This window comes from Prosopis cineraria, unplaced genomic scaffold (assembly GCF_029017545.1).
Source record: "Prosopis cineraria cultivar Desert tree isolate PC_DT_omini unplaced genomic scaffold, ASM2901754v1 PC8, whole genome shotgun sequence".
Taxonomy (NCBI): Eukaryota; Viridiplantae; Streptophyta; class Magnoliopsida; order Fabales; family Fabaceae; genus Prosopis; species Prosopis cineraria.
The window spans coordinates 11,938,192-11,960,125 of NW_026555339.1; the positions used below are offsets into that span (position 1 = coordinate 11,938,192).

At 32.3% G+C, this 21,934-nt stretch overlaps 2 protein-coding genes across 4 annotated transcripts; both read right to left on the bottom strand.

Moving 5' to 3' along the window:
• Positions 1-4,051: 4,051 nt before the first annotated feature.
• Positions 4,052-8,946, bottom strand: LOC129317573 (uncharacterized). 3 transcript variants are annotated; one of them, XR_008594983.1, is made up of 7 exons: positions 8,674-8,943; positions 7,836-7,908; positions 7,635-7,728; positions 6,933-7,049; positions 6,791-6,845; positions 5,251-5,860; positions 4,052-4,365 (listed from the first exon to the last, which is right to left on the bottom strand). XR_008594983.1 is itself a non-coding variant. In XM_054961885.1 (6 exons), exons 1-6 carry the CDS (start codon positions 8,704-8,706, stop codon positions 5,363-5,365), a joined length of 816 nt encoding a protein of 271 aa, XP_054817860.1. In that variant the 5' UTR covers positions 8,707-8,946; the 3' UTR covers positions 5,004-5,362. The 3 variants fall into 3 exon arrangements, 2 of the variants coding, with proteins under 2 accessions (XP_054817860.1, XP_054817859.1); XM_054961885.1 differs by lacking the exon at positions 4,052-4,365 and having other exon boundaries at positions 5,004-5,860; positions 6,933-6,995; positions 8,674-8,946; XM_054961884.1 differs by lacking the exon at positions 4,052-4,365 and having other exon boundaries at positions 5,004-5,860.
• Positions 8,947-15,351: 6,405 nt separating this feature from the next.
• On the bottom strand, positions 15,352-20,603 carry LOC129319094 (uncharacterized). Its single transcript, XM_054964138.1, has 2 exons — positions 20,447-20,603; positions 15,352-17,441 (listed from the first exon to the last, which is right to left on the bottom strand). The coding sequence occupies exon 2, from the start codon at positions 17,431-17,433 to the stop codon at positions 15,463-15,465; it is 1,971 nt and encodes a 656-aa protein (XP_054820113.1). The 5' UTR covers positions 17,434-17,441; positions 20,447-20,603; the 3' UTR covers positions 15,352-15,462.
• Positions 20,604-21,934: the final 1,331 nt, after the last annotated feature.

The following is a 21,934-nucleotide window of genomic DNA, read 5'->3' on the forward strand; positions in this document are numbered from 1 at the left end:
CAACATAGCAAATAGTGATGATTGATGGTAGTATTTAATAGCAACAACTAATAATGGTGGCTAGTAGAAATTGGTAGGAATCAATAGCAATGATTAGGAATTGAGATTAATGTTGGTAAGTACAAGCTCCAAATGTTACAAACAGAATAGTTTTAAAATCATTTAGATTTAAAATACTAAAAACAACTTTCAAAAACAAAAATCAAACATAATCTCTCAAGTTTTAGCCTAAAACTAACCTGAGTGCATTTCAACCTCGTCTGCCTAACAACAAAGGATCTGTCATGACTCTGAAGCCCTAAATCCAATCTAGCTCTCTCTTCATTACTAATTTCAACTTTCACCATCATAATCAGCAACTTCTGTGGCTGTGTTTTCGGATGGGAAAAGTTGGGACAGGAGCTACGTTAACTAATGGGCAAATCCAATTTGCAAGCTTTTCAATACTTTGAGAGTTTTGATGTCATGGTGCTTCAATGCAAACGAGTCTGAACTCTAAAGTGATGACAACCTTAGAAGATCAACTTCGAGTTGCAAGAGCAAGAGTGGCCACCATGTAACATATGAGGATTGGCTTTATTTCAACTTCAATTTTTCATGTGTTTTTTTCATCATATCTCAGTGCTTCAGAACCTCTTCTCTCTTTGCATACTACAGTAGTCTAACACTGCAGTGCTTGAGAAACTCCTTGTACTTGCTGTTTCAGATATGAACTAATGATGTCTTGGCCATAACATTGCATTGTTGGTTCAGAGTATAATCCACAGTTCAGTTAAGTACTCTTGCCAGGTGGAATGCCATCTCTCTCTCTCTGCATATACATGTATCTGTGTCTCGTTGGAAAACCCAGAGACTGAGATGCATGAATATTTGCAAAAATGGCAGAGATCAGAAACAGAGCATCGCTGTGGGGTCAAAGGTAAAAAGTGATGGTTCAAGCAGTTAGGCTCACCGGCCGTAGTGGGCTAGAGAAGCAGCAACCTGTGATCCTTCCACTGTAAGGAGCCAGAGGTTGTCGCTGCTCTGTGAAGCCAGCCTCACGCGGTACCCTCTCGTTTAGGATCCACGAGCCTCAAGTTTTCGCTCAGGACCCATAGCTCAGCTCTCCACTTGGAACGGGCAGGCCAGCAAATTGCAACATCCAACCCGACCCGGTGATGCAAGAACCGTATTCCACCACCTTGGTGCCCCCACTTGGATTACAAGCTAGCGTTATCCAGCTCGGCATGCGTTCGATAGCTCCAGATTTTTATATAGTATGATTTTATTCATATACTAGTCGATGTGGGACTTTTTCATATGTTGTCGCTAAATTTACAAGTTTAGCAATAAATATTATATTATTTGTATCCTTTTAAAAAAGACCATCTTAATATGTCTTGATGATTTAATAATAAAATTTTTTATTAACTTTAAAAATATTAATGTCAATTTCCTTTTAGTTGTAATAGTAAAAATTTTAAGGGTATGAGTTTTTAATTAACATTATATCAATTAAACTGTAGAGTAATTGAAAATCAATTTGCTTTAGAAGGACAACTAAGGTGAGGAAAAAAATTTATGCACAAGAATGTAAGCAAATTGAAACTTGGTATGTTATGACTAAATAACTTTGAACTAGAATGACTTGGTATTTTTAATGTTTTATTTCTTATATATATTTTGTGTTTGTATATCTAAATATTATTTTTAATTTAATTATTATGTTTCTAGTTCAATGGTCAAGATAACCACTCAAACAATTAGAATCATGACCTACTAGTTTTTCAGGTTTGTTGTCTAATTCAATTTTAAAAATATTAGACAGTGATAACTAATAGTGATGGCTGTTGATGGTAGCTAGTGGTAGCTAACAATGATGGCTAATAATAGTTAAACAATAATGGCTAATGGCATTTAGCCAGCACAACAACAAAAGGTGACAATCGATGATGGTAGTGGTGGCGCAACAACCAATAATGGTGGCCAGTAGGAATTGTTAGTGATCGATTGAGATTGGTGTTGGTGAGCCACAACAAGTAGTAGTAATAAGGTTTGATGTGATTAGTTTTCAATAAATATAGTGTGTATAAAAAGAACAAAAACAAGTACGTCCATTTTTAATTTTTAAAAGAAAATACTTACCAAGAAAGTATTTTTTGGTTTCAAAACTAGAAATAAATCTTGTAAACATCCCTTGGTTCATGAGAATGCAGCATCAAACTGCCGTATAACTCTCAACTTTTAGCCTAGAACTAACCTGAGTGCATTTCATTCTCATCTGCCTAACAAAAAAGAATCTGTCATAACTCTGAAGCCCCAAAGCCAATCTGACTCTCCATCACTACAACTTTCATCATCATAATCTTCATCTTCTTCACCTATCCTTCCACCCATGTCGACCAGTTTGATGGGATCACCGGCCATTTTTTCCACATCAGACAGTGACCACCTCGGGATTTCTTGGTACTTCAATTCTGTGGTTGTGTTTCACTGTCATATATGCTAATGGAATGCTTCACTTGTTCTATGCCAATTTGCAAGCTTTTCGTCATTTCTTTGAGAGTGTTCATGTCATGGTGCTTCAGTGACAACCTTAGAAGATCAACTTCATGCTGCAAGAGCAAGAATGGCCACCAGTATATATGAAGGGTGATCAACATGTAACATTTGAGGCCACCATTCTTATCTTAAATTTTCGTGTGTTTGTTTCATCATGTCTTAATGCTCGAGAACCTCTTCTCGTTTTGTATAATGTTTACAGTGGTCTAACATTGCAGTGCTTGAGAAGCTCCCGGTACTTGATTATTTGAAGCGCATTTCAAACATACAGATTCATTAGCAAAGGAAAATCATGAATCAGAACGTTACTTTTTCATCAGTTTGATGAATACGTGATTTATAAAAATACTTTTTTATGAATAGAAACCAACTTAAATTTAGTCGATTTCTTGAAAAGTTAATCGGGTCCGCAAATCAATTAATATAGAATAAAAAGACTTGAGACACAATCAATATATTTTAATTTTGGAGCAAAACTGGAAAAGCAAAAAAATAGTGCCACACATATATACCAATTATTTGTAAGTTAATTATTATGTTTTTAGTTCCATTACTGATATAACCAATTGAACAATGGAAATCGTGATTTGTTGGCCTTTCTAGCTTGTTGTCTAGTCCAATTTTTAAAGTTATTAGATGGCAAGAATCAATGATAATGATTTATGATGGCTATTAATGATAGTTGATTGTGGCTGATGATTGTAATTGATGGTAGTTAATTGGTAATGACTAATGGTGGTTAGTTGATAGTGACAATAAATGGTAATGATTAATGGTGACGGTGGAAAATGATAGTCAATAGTAGTGACCAATGGAGATTGGCAATAACAATGGCAATGGTTAGCAGTTGAGATTGATAACTTGATGTTGATGAAACACAATAAGTAGTGGCAATAAGGTTTGATGGTATTAATTTCCAATAACTAAATATAATGTGTTAAAAAAAGCAAAAACAAAAGCAAGTGCTTCCATTTTCTTATTGTTAAAAATAAAAAATGAGAGTAGTTTTGAACATGATTTAGACACTTACCAACCAACTTTTAGCCTAGAACTAACCAGAGTGCATTTCAATCTCATCTGCCTAACAACAAAAGATCTATCATAAATCATAACTCTGAATCCCTAATCTCCATCACTAACTTCAACTTTCTTCATCATAAATCATAACTCTGGTTGTATTTTCACAATCATATGCTGATGGAAAGCTTCACTAGTTCAATGCCAATTTGCAAGCTTTTCGTTATTGCTTTGAAAGTGTTCATGTCATGCATGGTGCTTCAATGCATACGAATCTGAACTCTAAAGTGATGATAACCTTAGAAGATCAACTTCATGTTCAACAGCAAGAGTGGCTTCCAGTATAAAGGGTGATCAACTTCACGTGTAACATTTGAGGCTACCATTCTTGCCAAGTGGGATGGCATCTCCCTCTGTGTGTGTGTGTGTGTGTGTGTGTCCGTGACTCGTTGGAAAACCCAGCGACTAAGAGGCATGAATATTTGCCAAAATGGCAGAAATCAGAAACAGAGCATCGCTGTGGGGCCAAAATGTGTTTTTGATTATTTGGAGTGCGTTTCAAACATACAGAATCATCAACAAAGAAAAATCGTGAATCCCAACGTTACCTTTTCATCAAATCGCGACCCAAGTGAAGATGAATACGTGGTTTTTCATCACTTCAAGCTAGTAATAAAAGTGGGTGGGCATATCTGTGGAAGTATACAGTCATCAATTTCCTGTGTTTTCATTCACAGGATGACGGTTCTACGCTTTACATGTGCTTCTTTTCAGACACCTCAATCTGCTTGCTGCATCTTACTCCCCCTGTATTCAAATATAATCAAATTGTAGTCAACTCGTAATTTAAAAAAATTGGTTAAAAATATTAAACTAAAATAACTTTGTAATTGATCATTAGAATGTGAAGAAATCTTGTTTGCCTTGTAAAAATAAATTCTGATTTTATGAGAGGCAATATGAGAATATCAGGATAATATGAAAATGTTTCTTGAATTTTACATTAATTATAAAAGACATGACAATTTCTCTTATAGTAAAAAACGGACTACATAAAATTCTTAAATGATAAGGATTTAATTTTCAATTCTAAAAAATGTAAACATTGAAAATAAAAGTACAAAAATATAAAATTTGAAGTACCAAAGTTAAAATTAAATAAGAACTAACTAAATCTCATTTTAAAGGAGGCCTACAAAAGTACTCTATGACATATTTAAATACTTCTATATTTAAATATTTATTTCAAATGAATTTTTGGGCATTTAAGAAAATTAAAATTCTCATGTACCAAACACATTAGGTTTAGTCAGTCATGTTCCTACAATGAACTTGTTCTTCAATCTTCAGCCAAGAGAGAAAGGGCAGGTGTGAACTTGACATCATTCACATTGAACAATGACACACGGAATCTAAGATGAACAGAATAGCAAGACAAATCCAGAGAGTGCAAAGACTTGTTGAAACATTATGTCATGACCTCCATATTAAAACACCAGTCACGGTTTAATGATAATACATTTTGGGCCCAAAATACAATCATTTAAAAAGATGGTTAGTGCCACATGAGACAGAACCTATGCCACATTTTGGAGGACTAAATGGAAAACTAATTCCTGACAACATAATATCATACTACCATACAGATTTATAACTGAAATGAAAACTCTAAACTTTTAGCCTACGACTAACCTGACTGCATTTCAATCTCATCTACCTCCTAGTAAGTCAGTCTCCCTAACAGCTAAAGATCTGTCATCACTCTGAAGTCTGAAGCCCTAAATCTAACTCTAATTCTCCATCACTAACTTTCTTCATCATAGTCTTCATCTTCTTCATCCATCCTTCCATTCATGTTGACCAGTTGGATTGGATCAATGGCCATTTTTTCCACATCAGACAATGTCCACCCTGGGATTTCTTCGTGTCTCAATTCTGTGGTTGGTTTTTCAGATGAACAAGTTGGAGTTGGTTTTACGGATGGACAAGGTTGTGGAACAGGAGCTATGCTGGTCGGCGAATCCCCGTCTTCATCCACAGGATCCATATTTAAGTCAAAATCTCTAAAGCATGCTTCTGATGTCTTGCTAATGGAAGGCTTCACTTCATGTTCTGTGCCAATTTCCATGTTTTCATCGCTGTGAGTGCACATGTCATGATGCTTCAATGCATCAGTATGATGATCATCTTCAGACTTGACATTTGCAGTCATCTCTCGATCCATTGTTCTACTTCCTCGGCCACGACCCCTGCCTCTGCCCCGACCCCTTCCTCTACCACCAGCATGATGTGCATTTTCTGGCTGCAAAACATGGGTTACCATATTCAGAAACGAGAAAGGAAATATAACATCAAATGGTTCAAAATGCTTCATATGGTAACATTCCTTGGCTACCAAATTCACCTCAAGTGCTAAAGCTGATAAAAATTACAACTGAAAGATGAAAACAAAATCAAGTGAATTTGACATATCACTTTAATTAGTTTGTTCGACTCAAGGGTTATTTACAGGCTAACCTAAGTAAGACATCGAAATCATATTCTAATAACAAAACAAGTATCCTAATCCATCTAGGAGACTGCAGGTGGACACCAAAACAAAGGCTCAAATGTCTTAATTTATAAAAAATTAAAATCTAAGTGCAATCCAATATGCCAGCTCATCATGCAAAAGCTTTTGACTAGGCGGCCTATGTAAGAAGTCCTAAGGATACTCTAAAAGGGGACACCATAAAACCGAGACCCAGATCCAGATGCCTTAGTTAATTTGAAATCCATTCAAATATTAAATTGGCTGGCAAGTAAAACAAAAGATACATAAACCTGACAAAACAAATACATCTTCAAATAAAAAGTGAATTAAAATTTCTTCAGAACAAACTGAACGGCCAACAGTTTTGACAGGAAATAGGTTTCTGTCTTTAAAGACAATGGAACCAAGAAAGAAAAGATTTCAGGAATCATTTTTTAAATGACTATTAGAAAGAGTAGTTGAATTCACAAGCCACTTGAGAACTTCCACAATCACGGAAGTAGTAAATTGCTTAACATCATCCCAAAATACCAGTCAACATGAAGAGAACCGCATAGTAGTTTGCACTATTCACTCAATCACAGAACCAGACATTCCATGCACAGTGGACAAGAGTTTGACCACAAAATTGAAGATATAAAAAAATAAAAATAAAGTGCCTTCTTGATCAAAAGAAACTGAAAATAATTGATACGTTACCATCTTATTTCTCTTTGCATCATCTTCACTGTCATTTCCATCATCATCAACCTTCCTGATAAAATAGTTTTCAAATATTAGTATATAGAAAGGTGTCCCAGTAAACAGACTCTTTTAACCGAACAAAAAGAAAACCACAAACCTTCTCTTACAGACAGTACGGTCATCTCCAGAAGCAGCATGGCCACCTAAATCAGGAACCTTGCTGACAATATCTTTCAGAAAATCGAAGACATTAAAAGTCTGTACACACTGTTTTCTACAACGGCAAATATAAAATAACTTAACCTGTTAGATACAGAAAGGAGAAGTAAAGGCAAATAAACAGAAAATTTTCCAAATGCAATCCATTCCAACTTCTCAAACATTTCATTAGCAAAAATTTGTTCTCGGGAAACGTATTGATGCAAGGAATGAAAGAAAAGAGAGAGAATGTAATTATAATTTTAGGTGTCTTGAGTCCAAAACCATAAAAAATCTCAAGGCTTACAAGGATGAAACACATCATCACCACCACATTTGGAACACTCCCACTCTTACCAGAATTTCATTTAGAGACAGCAACATATAAAAAAAAAAAAAAACAACAAACAAAAGCCTCAGTCCACTAAGTGGGGTTGGCAACAAGGATTGCACAATAGCATTGTGCTTTGCCTAAGACCAATTCTTCTGATAAGCACCATTAATAAGTGAAAGTGATCTCAATTAATGACTTCCGTAAGTGTTTTTCTTGGCCTCCCATTACCACATACAACTGAAAGAAAACATTTTCATCTACCATACTCGCAAAGGGAAAAGGATAAAATTCATTAAATCAAAATTAAATAGTGGAAACAAAACTTACAAATGGAAAGAATTCATTGTCTTTGCCCCTCTTCTCAACGTTATTTCATACGTCCGATCACATAAATCTTGCAAAAAGAGTTCTAGTGCTTTGGCTGCAAATAGTTAAAACATTATTATAAACCAGTGATAAGTGATAACTTTTCGCAAATTCCCCACACTACGAGACAGAAGTTAACATGACATAGACAGAACTACTTACAAACAAGAAGAGGCACGGCCATGGCAATCTTCCCTACATCCTCATCCGATTGCATAATTTTCTTAATCCGAGCCTGTCAATGATCAGTCCAACTAGTTAAAAAACTATCGAAAAAAAAATATAAATAATTCAGTTTGATGAATCACAAAGAACCTAAAAATAACAGTGATATCACAAACTAAAGATTTTTGAAAAAGAAAATATCAGATGAGAATGACTGGTTGTCCTACAGCAATTGTTTATAATAGACATAAAAGTTTATCACCGCTCACAATCCAAAAGAAAAGACATCACAAACTTGATCACAATTCAAGCACGCTGTGTTGTGAAACAAGACAGAAAGTATACCACATTAAGAATCTAACAACTTATGAAAAATAACCAAAGATTTTAACCTCAATAACCCAGAAAATAACCACATCTAAATTAAGACAAATCTAGTAATGAACTTGTGTTAAAAAAAAAAAAAAACACTTTCTATCAGCGAGATAGTATAAACTCAGATTTATCAATCCAGCCAATGAGAATATGCATTAAAATCATCATCTCACATAACTACCGTGTCCAGGGGCAATAGCCAAAACGTAGAGAAAGCCAGATAATCCAGTAACCCCAGCAACACAAATAAGAAATTGAATATATTAAACAAATTGAAAAGGAAAAACCACAAAAACCACAAAAATCGCATCTTTCATACGTGCCATACATATAAATTACACCAAGGAAACAACCTACCCACTTATGCATAACATACTTAAAAACACCAAAAACCCAAAATATATGGAAAAAAATCTTCTAAGACCAAATAAAAGGATAAGGGGAAGAAATAAAAACATACAGCCGGAAAACGAGTATCGAGTTTCTTCCTCATGTCATCGAACTCTTCTTCAACATTCACACGACCGGAGAACCGAAAACAACAGAAAACCCAGAAGAACGAAGAAAACCCAGAGAAACGAGACGGCCGCTTGATGTTTATATAAAAAGAAACACCCAGAAAGAGGACGTAGAAGGACCGACCATTGAAGAAGAAGACGAAGAAGGCAAGGGAAGTTTTTTTTTTTTTAAAAAAAAAAAAACGAATCGATTTGGATCGTGGCTGGCTTGGCTGCCCCTTCCCCGAACCGCTATTTTCGGAGCCTCGTACCGTAGAGAACGGAGGAGAATATGGTCTTTACGCCTTCTAAATTTAAACCTTCCACGGTTTCCAAGTATTTCGATTTCTTTTATACGTGCAACGTTTATGTTACGCTTGACCGCCACTTCACTTATAATATTAATATATACTCCATTCAAAATTATAATATATATATTTTAACAAAATCATATCGTTAATAAATTAATCAATTTTTATTTTAATATGGTGCTTTAATTTAAAAAATTTATTATTACACCCCTAATTAAATCTTATTATTAAATCTAAAAAATTTTATATTTTTCAACATTTTATCCCAGAAAAAATGTTTTATATTTTTTAATGAATTGATTATTTTTTATTTCAAATTATTATTGAGATCAATTAAAAATAATATCAACAATTTTTTTGTGACGAATAACATGCATGACATTAGTAATCTAATAGAAATTTTGAAATTGAAAAATATAGTGATTTGAATTAAATTTTACATGAAAAGTTTGAAATTCAAATTTAAATTTAGAAGATATAAGATAGAAAGAAAATAAATAATAATAATAATTTTTCTTTAAAAAATAATAATAAAATGCAGAGAAACAATACGAAGTATAGATATTTACAAATTGTGCATTTCCATGTGAACCATGAGCAAATCCTCACCAGTATCATCTTAAATAACATAATGGATGGATACATAACTTTTCAAATAAATATATTTTTTTACCTTCAAATTTTTTCAATAAACATAGGTCTTTCAAATTAAGCTATATGCTTACTTTGTTTTAATTAAGAATAAATTTATTATGTATGAATTTAAAATAAAATAAAATATAAAAATTTGAAATCTACTTTTTTAACTGGTTAAACCGTTAAAAGACATAGATAATGATTCTTTATATTAAAATGACAGTTTTGGCACAAGTTCATGACTTACTTCCTCCGTTCAAAAATATAAGATATTTTTTAAGGAGTTAAATATTTAAAAATATAAGGTATTTTTAATCTTTTAAGATGTAATTATTGTCTTTTTTTTTTTACAAGTGTCCCTATTTATTAATAACTTTATATTTATTGTAGAGTGTTTAATATGAATAAATATAAAAAATATAATTAATTTAAAAGTAGATAACTACTTTATTAAAAAAAATTTAGTTAAAAATATCTTATATTTTTAATGGAGAGAGTAAGAGTTAAGACTAAACAATAAAAAAAATATTGTTACTGAGCATGACTTGAAAAAATAATTGTTCATGAAATCTTTTGGAATTACTTGGGAGTAAAAAGGAAAGAAAAATTTTTTCTATACTAAAGGGGGACAAAGAAAGAGAAAGTGAAAGAACAGAGATATGTGAATGATTGGACCAAATTGGTATTAAAAAAAAAAGGATCATATCAAAGAATTGGAGCCAATACCAAATTTAGAAATTTACAGGACAAATCATGATCTTGTTAAAAAGGTGGAATGTTTTTTTTAGGGGGAAAAATGGAAAAACTAACTAGATTTTTTTTTTGTCACATGTACAAATGTATATGAATTGATTCAATTAGAGGAACAACTATTATCAATTCTAGAAAGTTATTTTATCAGATAATGTAAATTTGCTTCATCTCTTATGGAGAAATGACTTTTTTTGCTTCATCTCTTATGAAGAAATGACTTTATATTATTAAAGTATTGCAAATTTAAAAGAGGTTTAAATTGATCCATCTCGTTTAAAACAAAGATAAAATATAAAAACTTATAAATCTAGTTTTTAACTGGGTTAACCATTAAAGATGTAGATAATCATCACAACTTGACATTGGTTCATGCATAACTTAAAATCAATGTATTGAAAAAAGGATTTGTTATTAAACTGATCAAAGTATTTGTTCAAAAATTAATAGTCAAAATTATAGTCAAACTAATCATAAATAAAATATTTTATTAAATTAATTAAGTTATTGATTTAACGACTTATTAGTTTACCTGGGTGAGTTAACCCAAATTTTTGTACTATACTTATGACTAAACAATAATAAGAAAAAAATGGTTACTCAACATGACCAATACTTGTTCATGGTATCTTTCCTAATATCTTGGGGGTAAAAAAAACAGAGAATTTTTCTTCGGGTCAAAACCAAAGAATTGAAGCAAAAACCAAATTTAGAAAATCTACAGGACAAATCAAGATCTTGTAAAAAAGAAAAAAGGTGGAATGTTTTTTAGGAGGAAAAAATGGGAAATAAAATTATTTAGAATGTTTTTGCTATCTTTTAAAATTATTTAGCTATTCGATCGCAAAAATTTTTTGTTATTAGCTCCAAAAGCATTATTTTCTTGATAATTTTTTTTTCTCCCTACATTATAATATTATATAAGAAAAATTGTTAACCATTGGAGACTATAAACTACATTGATGTATTTCTTAAATGTACAATTACGGATGGAAATTAATTTAAATAAATTTGAATATCAAGTTTATTAGCAATAGTTTCTTAATTAGGTCTTTTATATACATTTAAGAATAATATTTTAGCAACTAACAGAGGTTGGGTCTAGTGAAAATAATTAATTCGTTACAACTTAATAAATTAAAGTTTAAATCTTAGTTGTCCCATCATGTATTGAATAAAATTATCTTCTTTTACTACTTTTTTTTATCTTTTTAGATGAAGGTGGAATATATTCAACTAAAGAATCAATGTACAAAGGCAAATGCCTAACATTGGTTTCAAGTCCTCTAAAAAAAGCTGTGATTGAGAGAAGTATATGTTGAACTTGAACTAACGCCTCCACAACCAATACAAATAGCATATCCAGCAAGCTATACACTAGAATTTTAATTGAAAATGACATGCATAGACGATAAAATTAAGAGAAAGGAAAATCATAAATAAGCACCTTTAATTTATATCATAAATAATTAATTAGGATCACAAAATTATGAAATTAAATTTTAGGACCATGATTAGTTTTAAAAATAATAATTTGATTAAAATGTCCTTGTCTGGTGACCAAGGTTACAAGTTTGGGGGAAAAAATTTTCAACTCAAATAAAGTGATTTCTGCATAATGAATTTTTTAAGTTGGCAATTATGTCAGGGAGTAAAAACGTTCTTAACCCAAATAAAATAACTTTATAACCTCTTTTAACTAAATTTCAAATCCAATTAAAGTAACTTTACTACTAATGAATTTTAAGTTAGTTAATTGCAAGTATGGGAGTAAAAAAATTTCCCATACAAATAAAATGATTTCATAACTCCCTTTGACTAAATTTTCAACATAATTAAAATCATTTTAGTACTAGTGAATTTTAAGTTGGCATTTTGAGTAGCGACAATTTAGTCAAAGTATTTTTTTTTTTTGGAAAAAAACTACAAAAGGATCATGGTCCTCAAATTTAATTTCGTGATCTGATTAATTATTTGTTATATTTAGATCTTTATTTGTGATTCTGGTAAAAAAAAAAAAAGATCTTTATTTGTGATTTTCCCTTAAAAGAAATATCTAGCATCCATAGGTTTTACACGGCATGCACATATACAACTGTATATAAATAGGTTCAAACAAAGATACAACTATTTTATATTCTAATCCAATTAGTCATAGAAAGTATTCTGATCAGATATTGTAAGTTTCCATTCATCTTTATGAAGAAATGGCTTTAGATTATTAAAGTGTTGCAATTTAAAAAAAAAATTTTAAGCTGACCCATTTCACTTAGAAATATTTAAAAAATTCTTGTATTGATCCTGTACATCATATTATCCATATTCCATCTAATAAAATTGTATTAATTGAATCATATAAAATTTTATGTGTCATTAATTTTAATGATTTCATTTTTATAATAGAATACAAATTAAATTTCTTATATTTTCTATTTTTATTATTATTAATGATAGAATTATTTTATATTTAATACAATCTAAATATTATATTTTTATTAAAAAGAACAAGGATAATGTGATGTGCTAGATTCATGCACAAATTTCTAGAAATATTTTGTAATTTCATTGAGGGCTAGCGCCTAGTCATCGGCTAATTCATTGGCCACAAAACTAATGGAAAAAATCCTCTTTCAGTTTTATCAGTTTTTATTAGAAAATTAAACTTTTTTAGTTGACTTTTTTAAAAATAGAAAATATTTAAATTCTAGATTATGGACTTATTCAAATTAGAATATTATCTAATTTTAGATATAGGAGTCATCACTATGTAAGATTAATACTTTGCTTGGTAAAAAGAGAAAAGTGAAGGGAAGAAAAACGTGACGATGAAATAAAATTTTTCCTTACTTTTTTTTTTCCGAGTAGAAACTGTATAACATTCAAAAAAATTGAGCAAAACAAAGAACTAAAAATAGATTGCAAAAGAGCCGAAATCAATCATCATCCATCTCCTATGAGGGATTAAGATGGTGAATGATAAAAAATACAAAAACACTTCACCTTGAAGTGGGCTTTCGTAGTTAAGTTGTATGCAGTACTGATAACATCCTTATAAACAAAATTAATGAAAACAAACTAGTTCTTATTTAATACATTAAAAGCATAAGATAAGATATCACGAAATGGGTGATTGTCATTAAAACCTCTCTAGTTATGAGGTTAATTGCTTCCCTTGCGAGCCAGACACATTCACGAACCTATGTAAATTTGTCAATTAATCTAGTTAGTGGTAATAAATTTGTCAATAATTCATACTCTTTCCGTCTTAAATTATAGGACACATTTAAAAGAATTTTTTTATCCCAAAATATAAAATACTTTAAATAAATTAAAGTTTCATTAAATGCACCAATTTCAATATTGCTCTTTCTTTTTTTATAATTAATTTCGATCCTTTTTCTTTTTAATATATTAAATGATGAGTATTTTTAAAAATTTACATTTTTTTTTAAAAAATAAAGTTGTTAAGTATATTTAATGAGGTTTATTAATATGTAAATATCTTTTTACCATTGTCTTTAAAATTATTAAAATATGTTATTTATTTAAATCACAATCTTTATATATCTAACAATTTAGTTACAAGAAATTTATTTATTGCTAACACTACATCTAAGAAAAACTATCTATTATCAGTAAAACATATTTCTTATACTTACAAAAAAAAATTATTGTCAACCCTTTTCACCTCATGAATAATTAATTCTCCTTTCAAATTACAATGAATCATAATTAACTACTTTAAACCGCAACGTAAATTATAATTAAGTCATTCCTGATTTATGAATAACGTTAATTAAAATTTTAATTTTTTTTAAATGTTCACATATTTTCTTTTATACAATCATTAAATACCCATTATAAAAATTGTGATAATAATAATTAAAATTTCAGTACATAATTATTTTCAAAAAAGGTAATAAGTGAAGCAAGAATATAATTAAAAAATAAATATAAAAATTATTTAATACTCTATATTTTATATCAAATGAGGTTTTTAAAAATTACCTTATATTATAATTTGAATTCGCAGGAGTATAACTTAAGTAATAAGGACTTTTTATTAAAAAAATAACATTGTCTAGATGAGGTTTCGCCAAAAGACGAACGCAATCTAACCTCCAAAAAAGAGGACGGATGCAAACTACTCAGTGCCCGTTTGGTTTGCGTCAAGAACCAATTTTTTGAGATTTAATCAATTTTCAAAATAAAATTTGCCAAACAGCATAATAATGACATAATCGATTAAACATGCTGAAATCAATTTTTTTGTTAATATATTCATACCTGCTTCTGGTTTCCATTTTACTATATTAATAATAAATAATTTGTAAATAATTCATAATTGTGTTAAATAAAATTTAACAAATTTATTAATATTAAATGCAACTTTATTAATAATTTAATTTCAAAAAACAATGTATTCTATGATAATTTGCACAGTTAAAATTAATTTCAGTATCCAAACAGGTTGCATTATAACATAATCAATTCTGATTAAAATCTACCAGTTAATCAATTATTTTCATAATCTATTATACCAACTGAAATCCAAACGAACCCTCACAAGGTCCCTCCAGTCTCGAGGACATACATTTTTATATTTTTTTTAATCTTTCTCTTTTCTCATCGTCTTTTTCATTTTCAAAATACTTGATAGATTATCTCCCTTTTTTTTTTTTCATTTCCCACTTTTTTGAAAACGGGGATCGTGCACGTCAGAGAACGCACCTCAGACCCCAAAAAGAAAAAATGCTGCGAAAAATTCGACTTTCAAGGGATTAATCTTTCCACCATCAAACGAAACCTACTCTCAAATTCTAACTTCAGTAACAAAAAATTGAAGCTAGAATTTCAAAGTAGATCAAAGCTCAACGATCTCAATAAGTCAGGAAAGTCGAACTTCTCACAGCAACGCCCAAAAATAATTATATGCTTGTAATCTTACCACCAACTCAACTGGCATCATAACCAACATCAAATCCACACTTTTTTTTTGTTGCCTCTGTCTTCTTTTTCATTTATTTATTTGATTTGATTTCTCTCCCTCTCATTCTACAGGGAAGGAGAAGAAACAAACTGTCTGGGTAAACTGAAAAGATCTTTCCCTTCAAATGGAGAGCTCCATTCCCTAGAACCGGCCGATGATTCAGCAGAAGCTATTCCACCATCTTGCAATCCAGGCATGGGAACGATGCTCCCATTTGAGTGTACTGATCCCATTGAGGGCTGAGCACCCAACCCAGAAGTATTTGAGTTGTATATATTAGAACTTTTGTTACCCTTTGTGAAAGGTGAGAGCCCTGCCCACAATGCATTCGATCTCGGTGAAGATAAACCTCTATCTAAAGACCAGTCTATGTTGGCATAATCAAACTGCATTGACCCTCCAGTGCTCCAGTCTACCGAGGACGATGCCCCAGATGGGAGGGCTGCCGATCCTAACCCAGTAAAGAGTCCAAGTGAAGCGGCAGCAGCGAGTGTCGGAGAAGCACCTGTTCTATTCCATATGCTATTCCCTTGGCTAGTGTCTTGGAGATCTACTGAATTGCTGCTGCCAGTGACAAACTGTTGCTGAGGCTGATAAGGAAGTTGGTGGTACATCTGATTTGAACTGAGATAGTTTGCATTGAGGTTTCTAGTGTTAGGAGTGTGGGGTAAATAGCCAGTGGACCTTATTACATCACCATTCGGATGCCAACTTGCAGCTATACCAGAAGAACTAATGCTTGTGGCTGGAATCTGCTTTACATTTGCAGTTTGAGCCCGTTGCATGATCATTACTGGTTCCCTAGATGCTCCAGGTTGAAGGTTCTTGTAATCGCCTCCAACAGCCATATATCGGGCTTCAGACTTAACAGATGGGGCCGCTGCCACCTGCAAAGGTGACGCCAATGAATAGGACACAGAAGGATTAGATGTGGTACTTGGCCACCTTTTGTCGGCTGGTATGGGGGCTTGTTGGGCCTTGGTCCACTCTGACTTCGGCTGAATTCTCTTTAGAGGTTGCACACTTTTATTACTGGATTCAGAAGATACCCCAACCATAACTGCTGAATTTGTGTAGTTAAAATCCTTCCCATCCTTTTTGAGTTGGTTGGGAGAAGGAATAGGTTTTGTTTGCGGCCTTGAATTCTGATTTACAACTCCTGACTGCTTACCATTATTAACACTAGGAGGATCACCAGTTTCCTCTGGCTTAGGGGGAGCAAATGGTGGGTCCAGCTTTAGTTCTCTCAAGGAATCTGCAGCATTTTCTAGATCTCCTTCACAGGCCACAACTGCTCTTTCTACCTCCTGCTTTGAGCAACCAAACTTGGTTTCCATGTCTGCAATCCTAGCAAGTTCTTCTGAAATGTCAATTTTTAAATTACTTCCACCTATGTTTTTGTCCTTGTGGCTCTCTGTTTCTTCAGCCCCTTCAAACAGCCATGCAACTGATTCTTCCAATTTTCCTTCATTCAGAATCAATGCCATTGTTGCCCGTTCATGGGAAAATCCCATTGATACAAGCTGTTGAGCAAGGGCCTCTAGTTTCCTTGACATAAGATAGCCACTGCAACGTTCATGTAACTCTTGGGCTCGCCTTTCCTTCTGGCGTTGATGTTTTCTCTCATTCTTTTGGCGGATTTTCTCTCGCTTGTCAATATCAGCTCCAGGTACTGTTTCTAATCGAGCAGGAGGATTAGAAAGTTTCTCCTTATGGTCCTCTGACTCACCAGACCAACTATCATTATTTGAAACAGAATCATCCTCAATGCCAGCAATCATTGCCACCCCAGGATGTTCCTCCGTCCCATCTATGTTGCGAAAACGGCCATTAGAATGAATTGGGGAAGTAGATGACACTGGTGACATTTCAAGAGCATGAAACATTCCTGAGAGCGGGTTGTAAGCACTAGCGGGTATGGCAGCCCCTGCATTAAGAGATCCTGAAGGTTTTGCAGAAGCCTTCTGGGCTTCCTTACTCACCTTTTTGTCTTTGGACTTTGATCGGGTAGCAGGAGACATGTCGGTTGAAGGCATAAAGGGTTCTGCAACAATAAAGAAATAATTTAGACACTTTATTTGACTTCATATCAGTAGAGTAGCAACATATGACAAACATATCCAGGCACTAAAAGACCAAATACCATTTAAAGTATTTCAATTAACAACCACAGCACTGCATACATGCACAGTTCTGTTTGCAAGAAAGTATACATAAATGATAAAAATGAATAGTGGGAGGTGGAGGCATATCTCAGGTGATTCAGAACATGAACCCCTCAAGAAGGCAGTTGTTAACTGTAAAATTATCGAAATGATTCTATTAGTAAACTAAGAAAAAGTAGTGTGGCATTATTGCATGAAACTCATCCTCAGTCAGAAAATCAAGAAAAATAGTTTTGATTTCTGTAGAATATTGTCACTAGTACTTATTATCTAATGCAGCAAACCACAACAAAGACTAACTGATAAGTTAATAGCAAGCAAGGAAAAATTAAAAAAGATAACTGGACAGACTAATAAATTAATACATGTCCCCAGGATGCTTAAGGGAGAAGAATGAGAGGGAGAGGAAAAGGTGGCGTAGGGACTTCCTTGACATTCTAACTTCTATATCTTCACTTTTGTACATGAATAAAATAATTTAGTCATAGGAATCCAAGGACAATTTGATACCAAAGACAATATCAGTCTGTCATTGGCATGTAAGCTGCTCACTGCTCACTAAAAGCACAATCATCTGCAGTTAATGGAGGGATATAAGATCCTATTTTCAGATACCCAACTCTTCTCTGCATACAGTCCTACCCTTATCTCAGGTCTCCAGATTTGTGCAACCCAAATGTTGCTATTCTTCCAATACATGTTCAAAGAATCATGCTTTTGAAAACTATAATTTAAAAGAGAAAATGATTTTACCTTTTAAGCACCACACCAAACTGTTTCAAGCATCAATAGTGCTAGACTGCTAGTAAAAATGTAAACCAGAAGTTAATACCTAGTTCTCTGGTCTCCGATTCCTTCTCTTAATGTAACTAAAATACTATGGCCAAAATAAACTCTGGCTTCATAAGTTAAAAGAAGTGTAGAACTCTCACTTAAACAGAAACATGAAATATTTTATTGCTTTATATTCAGTTTCTTATGTTGCTCCCAAAACAATGAATTTGGTCTGTAGTTTAAAAATTAAGCCTTCCAATCCTTCTGTGAAAAGAGAAAATCATGTTCGATGCAGAACGCCATTGCTCAGTTCTACTGAGGTAAGGCGCTTGCAGAAGAAAAGGAAGGAAACCAAAGTGAAAGAAGATCATAACAGCCGTAGAAAACCACCTATATCTTATAAACAGTTGGCAGAGAAAGCAGTTATGAAATTACTCTAGCAAAGGAACACAAGCAATCCAGCAAGATGCCATCAGACAGATCAAATCCTGACATGGCAAGACATAAGACCAGCTCAATCATAACTAACCCACCACCTCATTTAAATTAATAGGAGCACAACCGTATCAGAAATAGAAACAGTCCAACTTTTCAGATTATCAACTGCAAGATATCTGATAAAATTAATTAGTGCCTATTCATGTCCTTTGGCGTGTCCATGTCTTCAACAGTTCTAACATATATTCAACATGGTGGTGCTTATAGTTGCAAGTACAGTGAATCTAGATTCAATATGATAAAAATGACATCAGCACCAACATTGTTGACTTTTAATGCAACATATTTGCCAATTTTATAGTTAATCAAGCCAAATTCTCAAATTAATGTCATATGCGCAAAAGTTTATCTTAAATCCTCAGCAGTTTCTAAGAGTTGATGCATATTAACACATAAATTACTATTTACTATACTTAAACTTGTGGCTTTCCCACAATTATCATAACAACTTGTATCTCAAATCATGATTATATGCCAACACAAAAATCAGACTAGGAATTCAACCAGTAATCCAATCTTCTACACTCACAATAATATTCATGACAATAATATTTATTACTAGACATGCAGTTTGCCTTCTGTAATTAAGACAAGTAGAGTTTAACTTTACAAATACACCAATAACTGACCTAAAGGCAGAACACAGAATATTGTGATCATCTAAGGACCATACTAAACAAAGCTTGAAAGCTTTCTATCCTGAAAACAATGTCAATTTTCTGCCAGAACTCTCGTCCTACATTCAATATGTAACAATTCATCTTGGCCACACCCAAATAACTTCTCTATGCATGACTAACGGTAAATTCAGAGAAATCAACCTTGCAAAAACAACAGGATGTAGCAGTTGCAGGGTGCATACTATTTTCTACAAAATGAGGGATTAAACTGAACTTTTTATAGCACAGAATCTCGAGGCATCTTGTAAATTGCTAAAACGTTCGATGGTAACCTTCTAAGAAGTAAATAAATTGAGAGAAAATAAGGTAAGGAAGAGGAGAGAGGAGAAACAGTAGTGGGAGTGATATTCTGAAACAACAAAGCAGGTGGGCATAGATGCCCACTTGAAGTCTAAGTCAAAAGCCAAATTAATGTACCGCCTGAAAGCCCAGAACATTTCCGAATTTCATATCATCAAAGTCGACGCCAAAATTAATAAATTCGGCAAGCAGCACCATTATTACATTTCCTCAACAGTATGCACAACAAACCAAAAATCCGCCTTCACCATGTAAGTCGATCGCTAATGGTAGCGCAATAGGAGAAATTGGAAACCGTAAGATTGAAAATCGCAGTAATCTCCAAATGAGGAAAAATGATGAGAACCAAAGTACGGCACGTATTTCGCGTTCTACAGGATCCATTATATACTTCATCATATTCAACGAAACCAATCCAAACTCACACACAATTCCTAATTCCCGAACAACAAATTCGACAATCTAGAATTCAGGATTTGAATTGCCAAGTTCAACGATCGAACAAAACACAAACAAAACACAAAAAATTCATTCTCCGACAATCATCAGAGCTGCTAATTCGAAGAAGATCATATAACAGATTAAAATGAGGAGAAAACAAAATCAGATTCAGAAGGAAAAAGAGAACCAACCTTCGGTTTGATGGAAAATAGCTTCGATGATGATGATAGAGGGACAAAGGTGTTGAATGACAAAATCGTTCAGAAGTTTGGACAGGGAAGAGAGAGAGAGATAGGTTTTCCGAGGCTCAAACTGAATTTGGCAGAATCAGGGTTTTGAGGAACTGAAGATCTGGAAATGTAATGATAAAATAAAAACGAAATAATATTTTCTTTTTTCCACTTTAATATTTTGTCCCCTTTAAGTTTTATATTTTTCTTTTGTGGGCACCATGTTTTACATTTTTCGGTCCCTCGGCCTTGCTTTTCATTTTCTTTCGAATTTTCAGATTACTTTTGCAACTGACACGTACGTTTCATTCCATCCTGGCAAATAATAAGGCGTGCGTGTTACAAAAGAAATTACTTGTTTAATACAAAAATCTTTGCCCAATACAAAAATTACTTTTTTTAATAATTCAACAACATAAGAAATAGCCAAAAAATTATTTTATTAATCAATATATATAATAAAATATAAAATACATAGAAAATCGCATATCTAAATCACAGAGCACATAATTTAATTAATAAAAATTCCTCATTATATTATATTTTTATTTTAAAAAACATATTAGATATAATTATAAAATATTCAAAAATTGAAAAAAAAGTTAGAGGAAAATTGTTTAAGTATTTTTCAAATATCAATCGCCGAAATAAAATAAAGGTAAAAAAAGGAATTTTGATATAAGATTGAGGAACTAAATCAAAATTAAATGAAGTTCAATATAAAAATAAAATGTAAAATAACATTAAGATGAAGAATCTGTTATGAAATAGAGACTGAGAGTAGAAAAGAAGAGAGAATATTATACTGAGGGAATAAGAAAATATAAAGCTTTCTTATTTTAGTGTATCGAATACAACTGAGATGCATTTTATTTATAGGCACAAATATATTAATTAAAATGAATAAAATATATAAGATAATAATAAGTTAAAGATATTATAGTAATTGAAAGATATTGGAGAATATGAGATAATGGACATCTACATAATATTCTAATATTCATCACATTTCTCCTTAGATGTCCAGATGTTATGCCTCATTAAAATCTTATTAAGAAAAACCCTATGGAACAAAAACTTAGCCAAGGAAAAAAGTACACAATATTGTCATATTTATTAAAACTACCTCATTAAAAACCTTACTAAAAAAATCCAAACAAAACTTTGGTTAAGGAAAAAAAAAGTGCAGTATAACTTTTACTCCTCCTGATGATGATATTACTTCATATTTCTTAGCTTGCGAACCCCGATGTTGTATACAAGCTTCTCAAAAGTTGAAATAGGAAGTGTTTTGATCAACAGATCTGCTAGATTATTATTGGAATGAACTTGTTTAGTTTGGATTTCTCCATTTTTCTAAATATTATGTGCAAAGAAGAATTTTGACGAGATATGCTTTGTTTTATCTCCTTTAATATATCCTTCTCTCAACTGGGCAATGCATGCAGC

Coding starts and splice junctions, on each gene's coding strand:
- LOC129317573 (XM_054961884.1), bottom strand. CDS start 8,706: ATGAGGAAGAAACTCGATACTCGTTTTCCGGCT. Junction 7,909..8,673: donor TCGATACTCGTTTTCCGGCT/GTATGTTTTTAT, acceptor GATCATTGACAG/GCTCGGATTAAGAAAATTAT. Junction 6,846..6,932: donor CGTACTGTCTGTAAGAGAAG/GTTTGTGGTTTT, acceptor CTATTTTATCAG/GAAGGTTGATGATGATGGAA.
- LOC129319094 (XM_054964138.1), bottom strand. CDS start 17,433: ATGCCTTCAACCGACATGTCTCCTGCTACCCGATCAAAGTCCAAAGAC.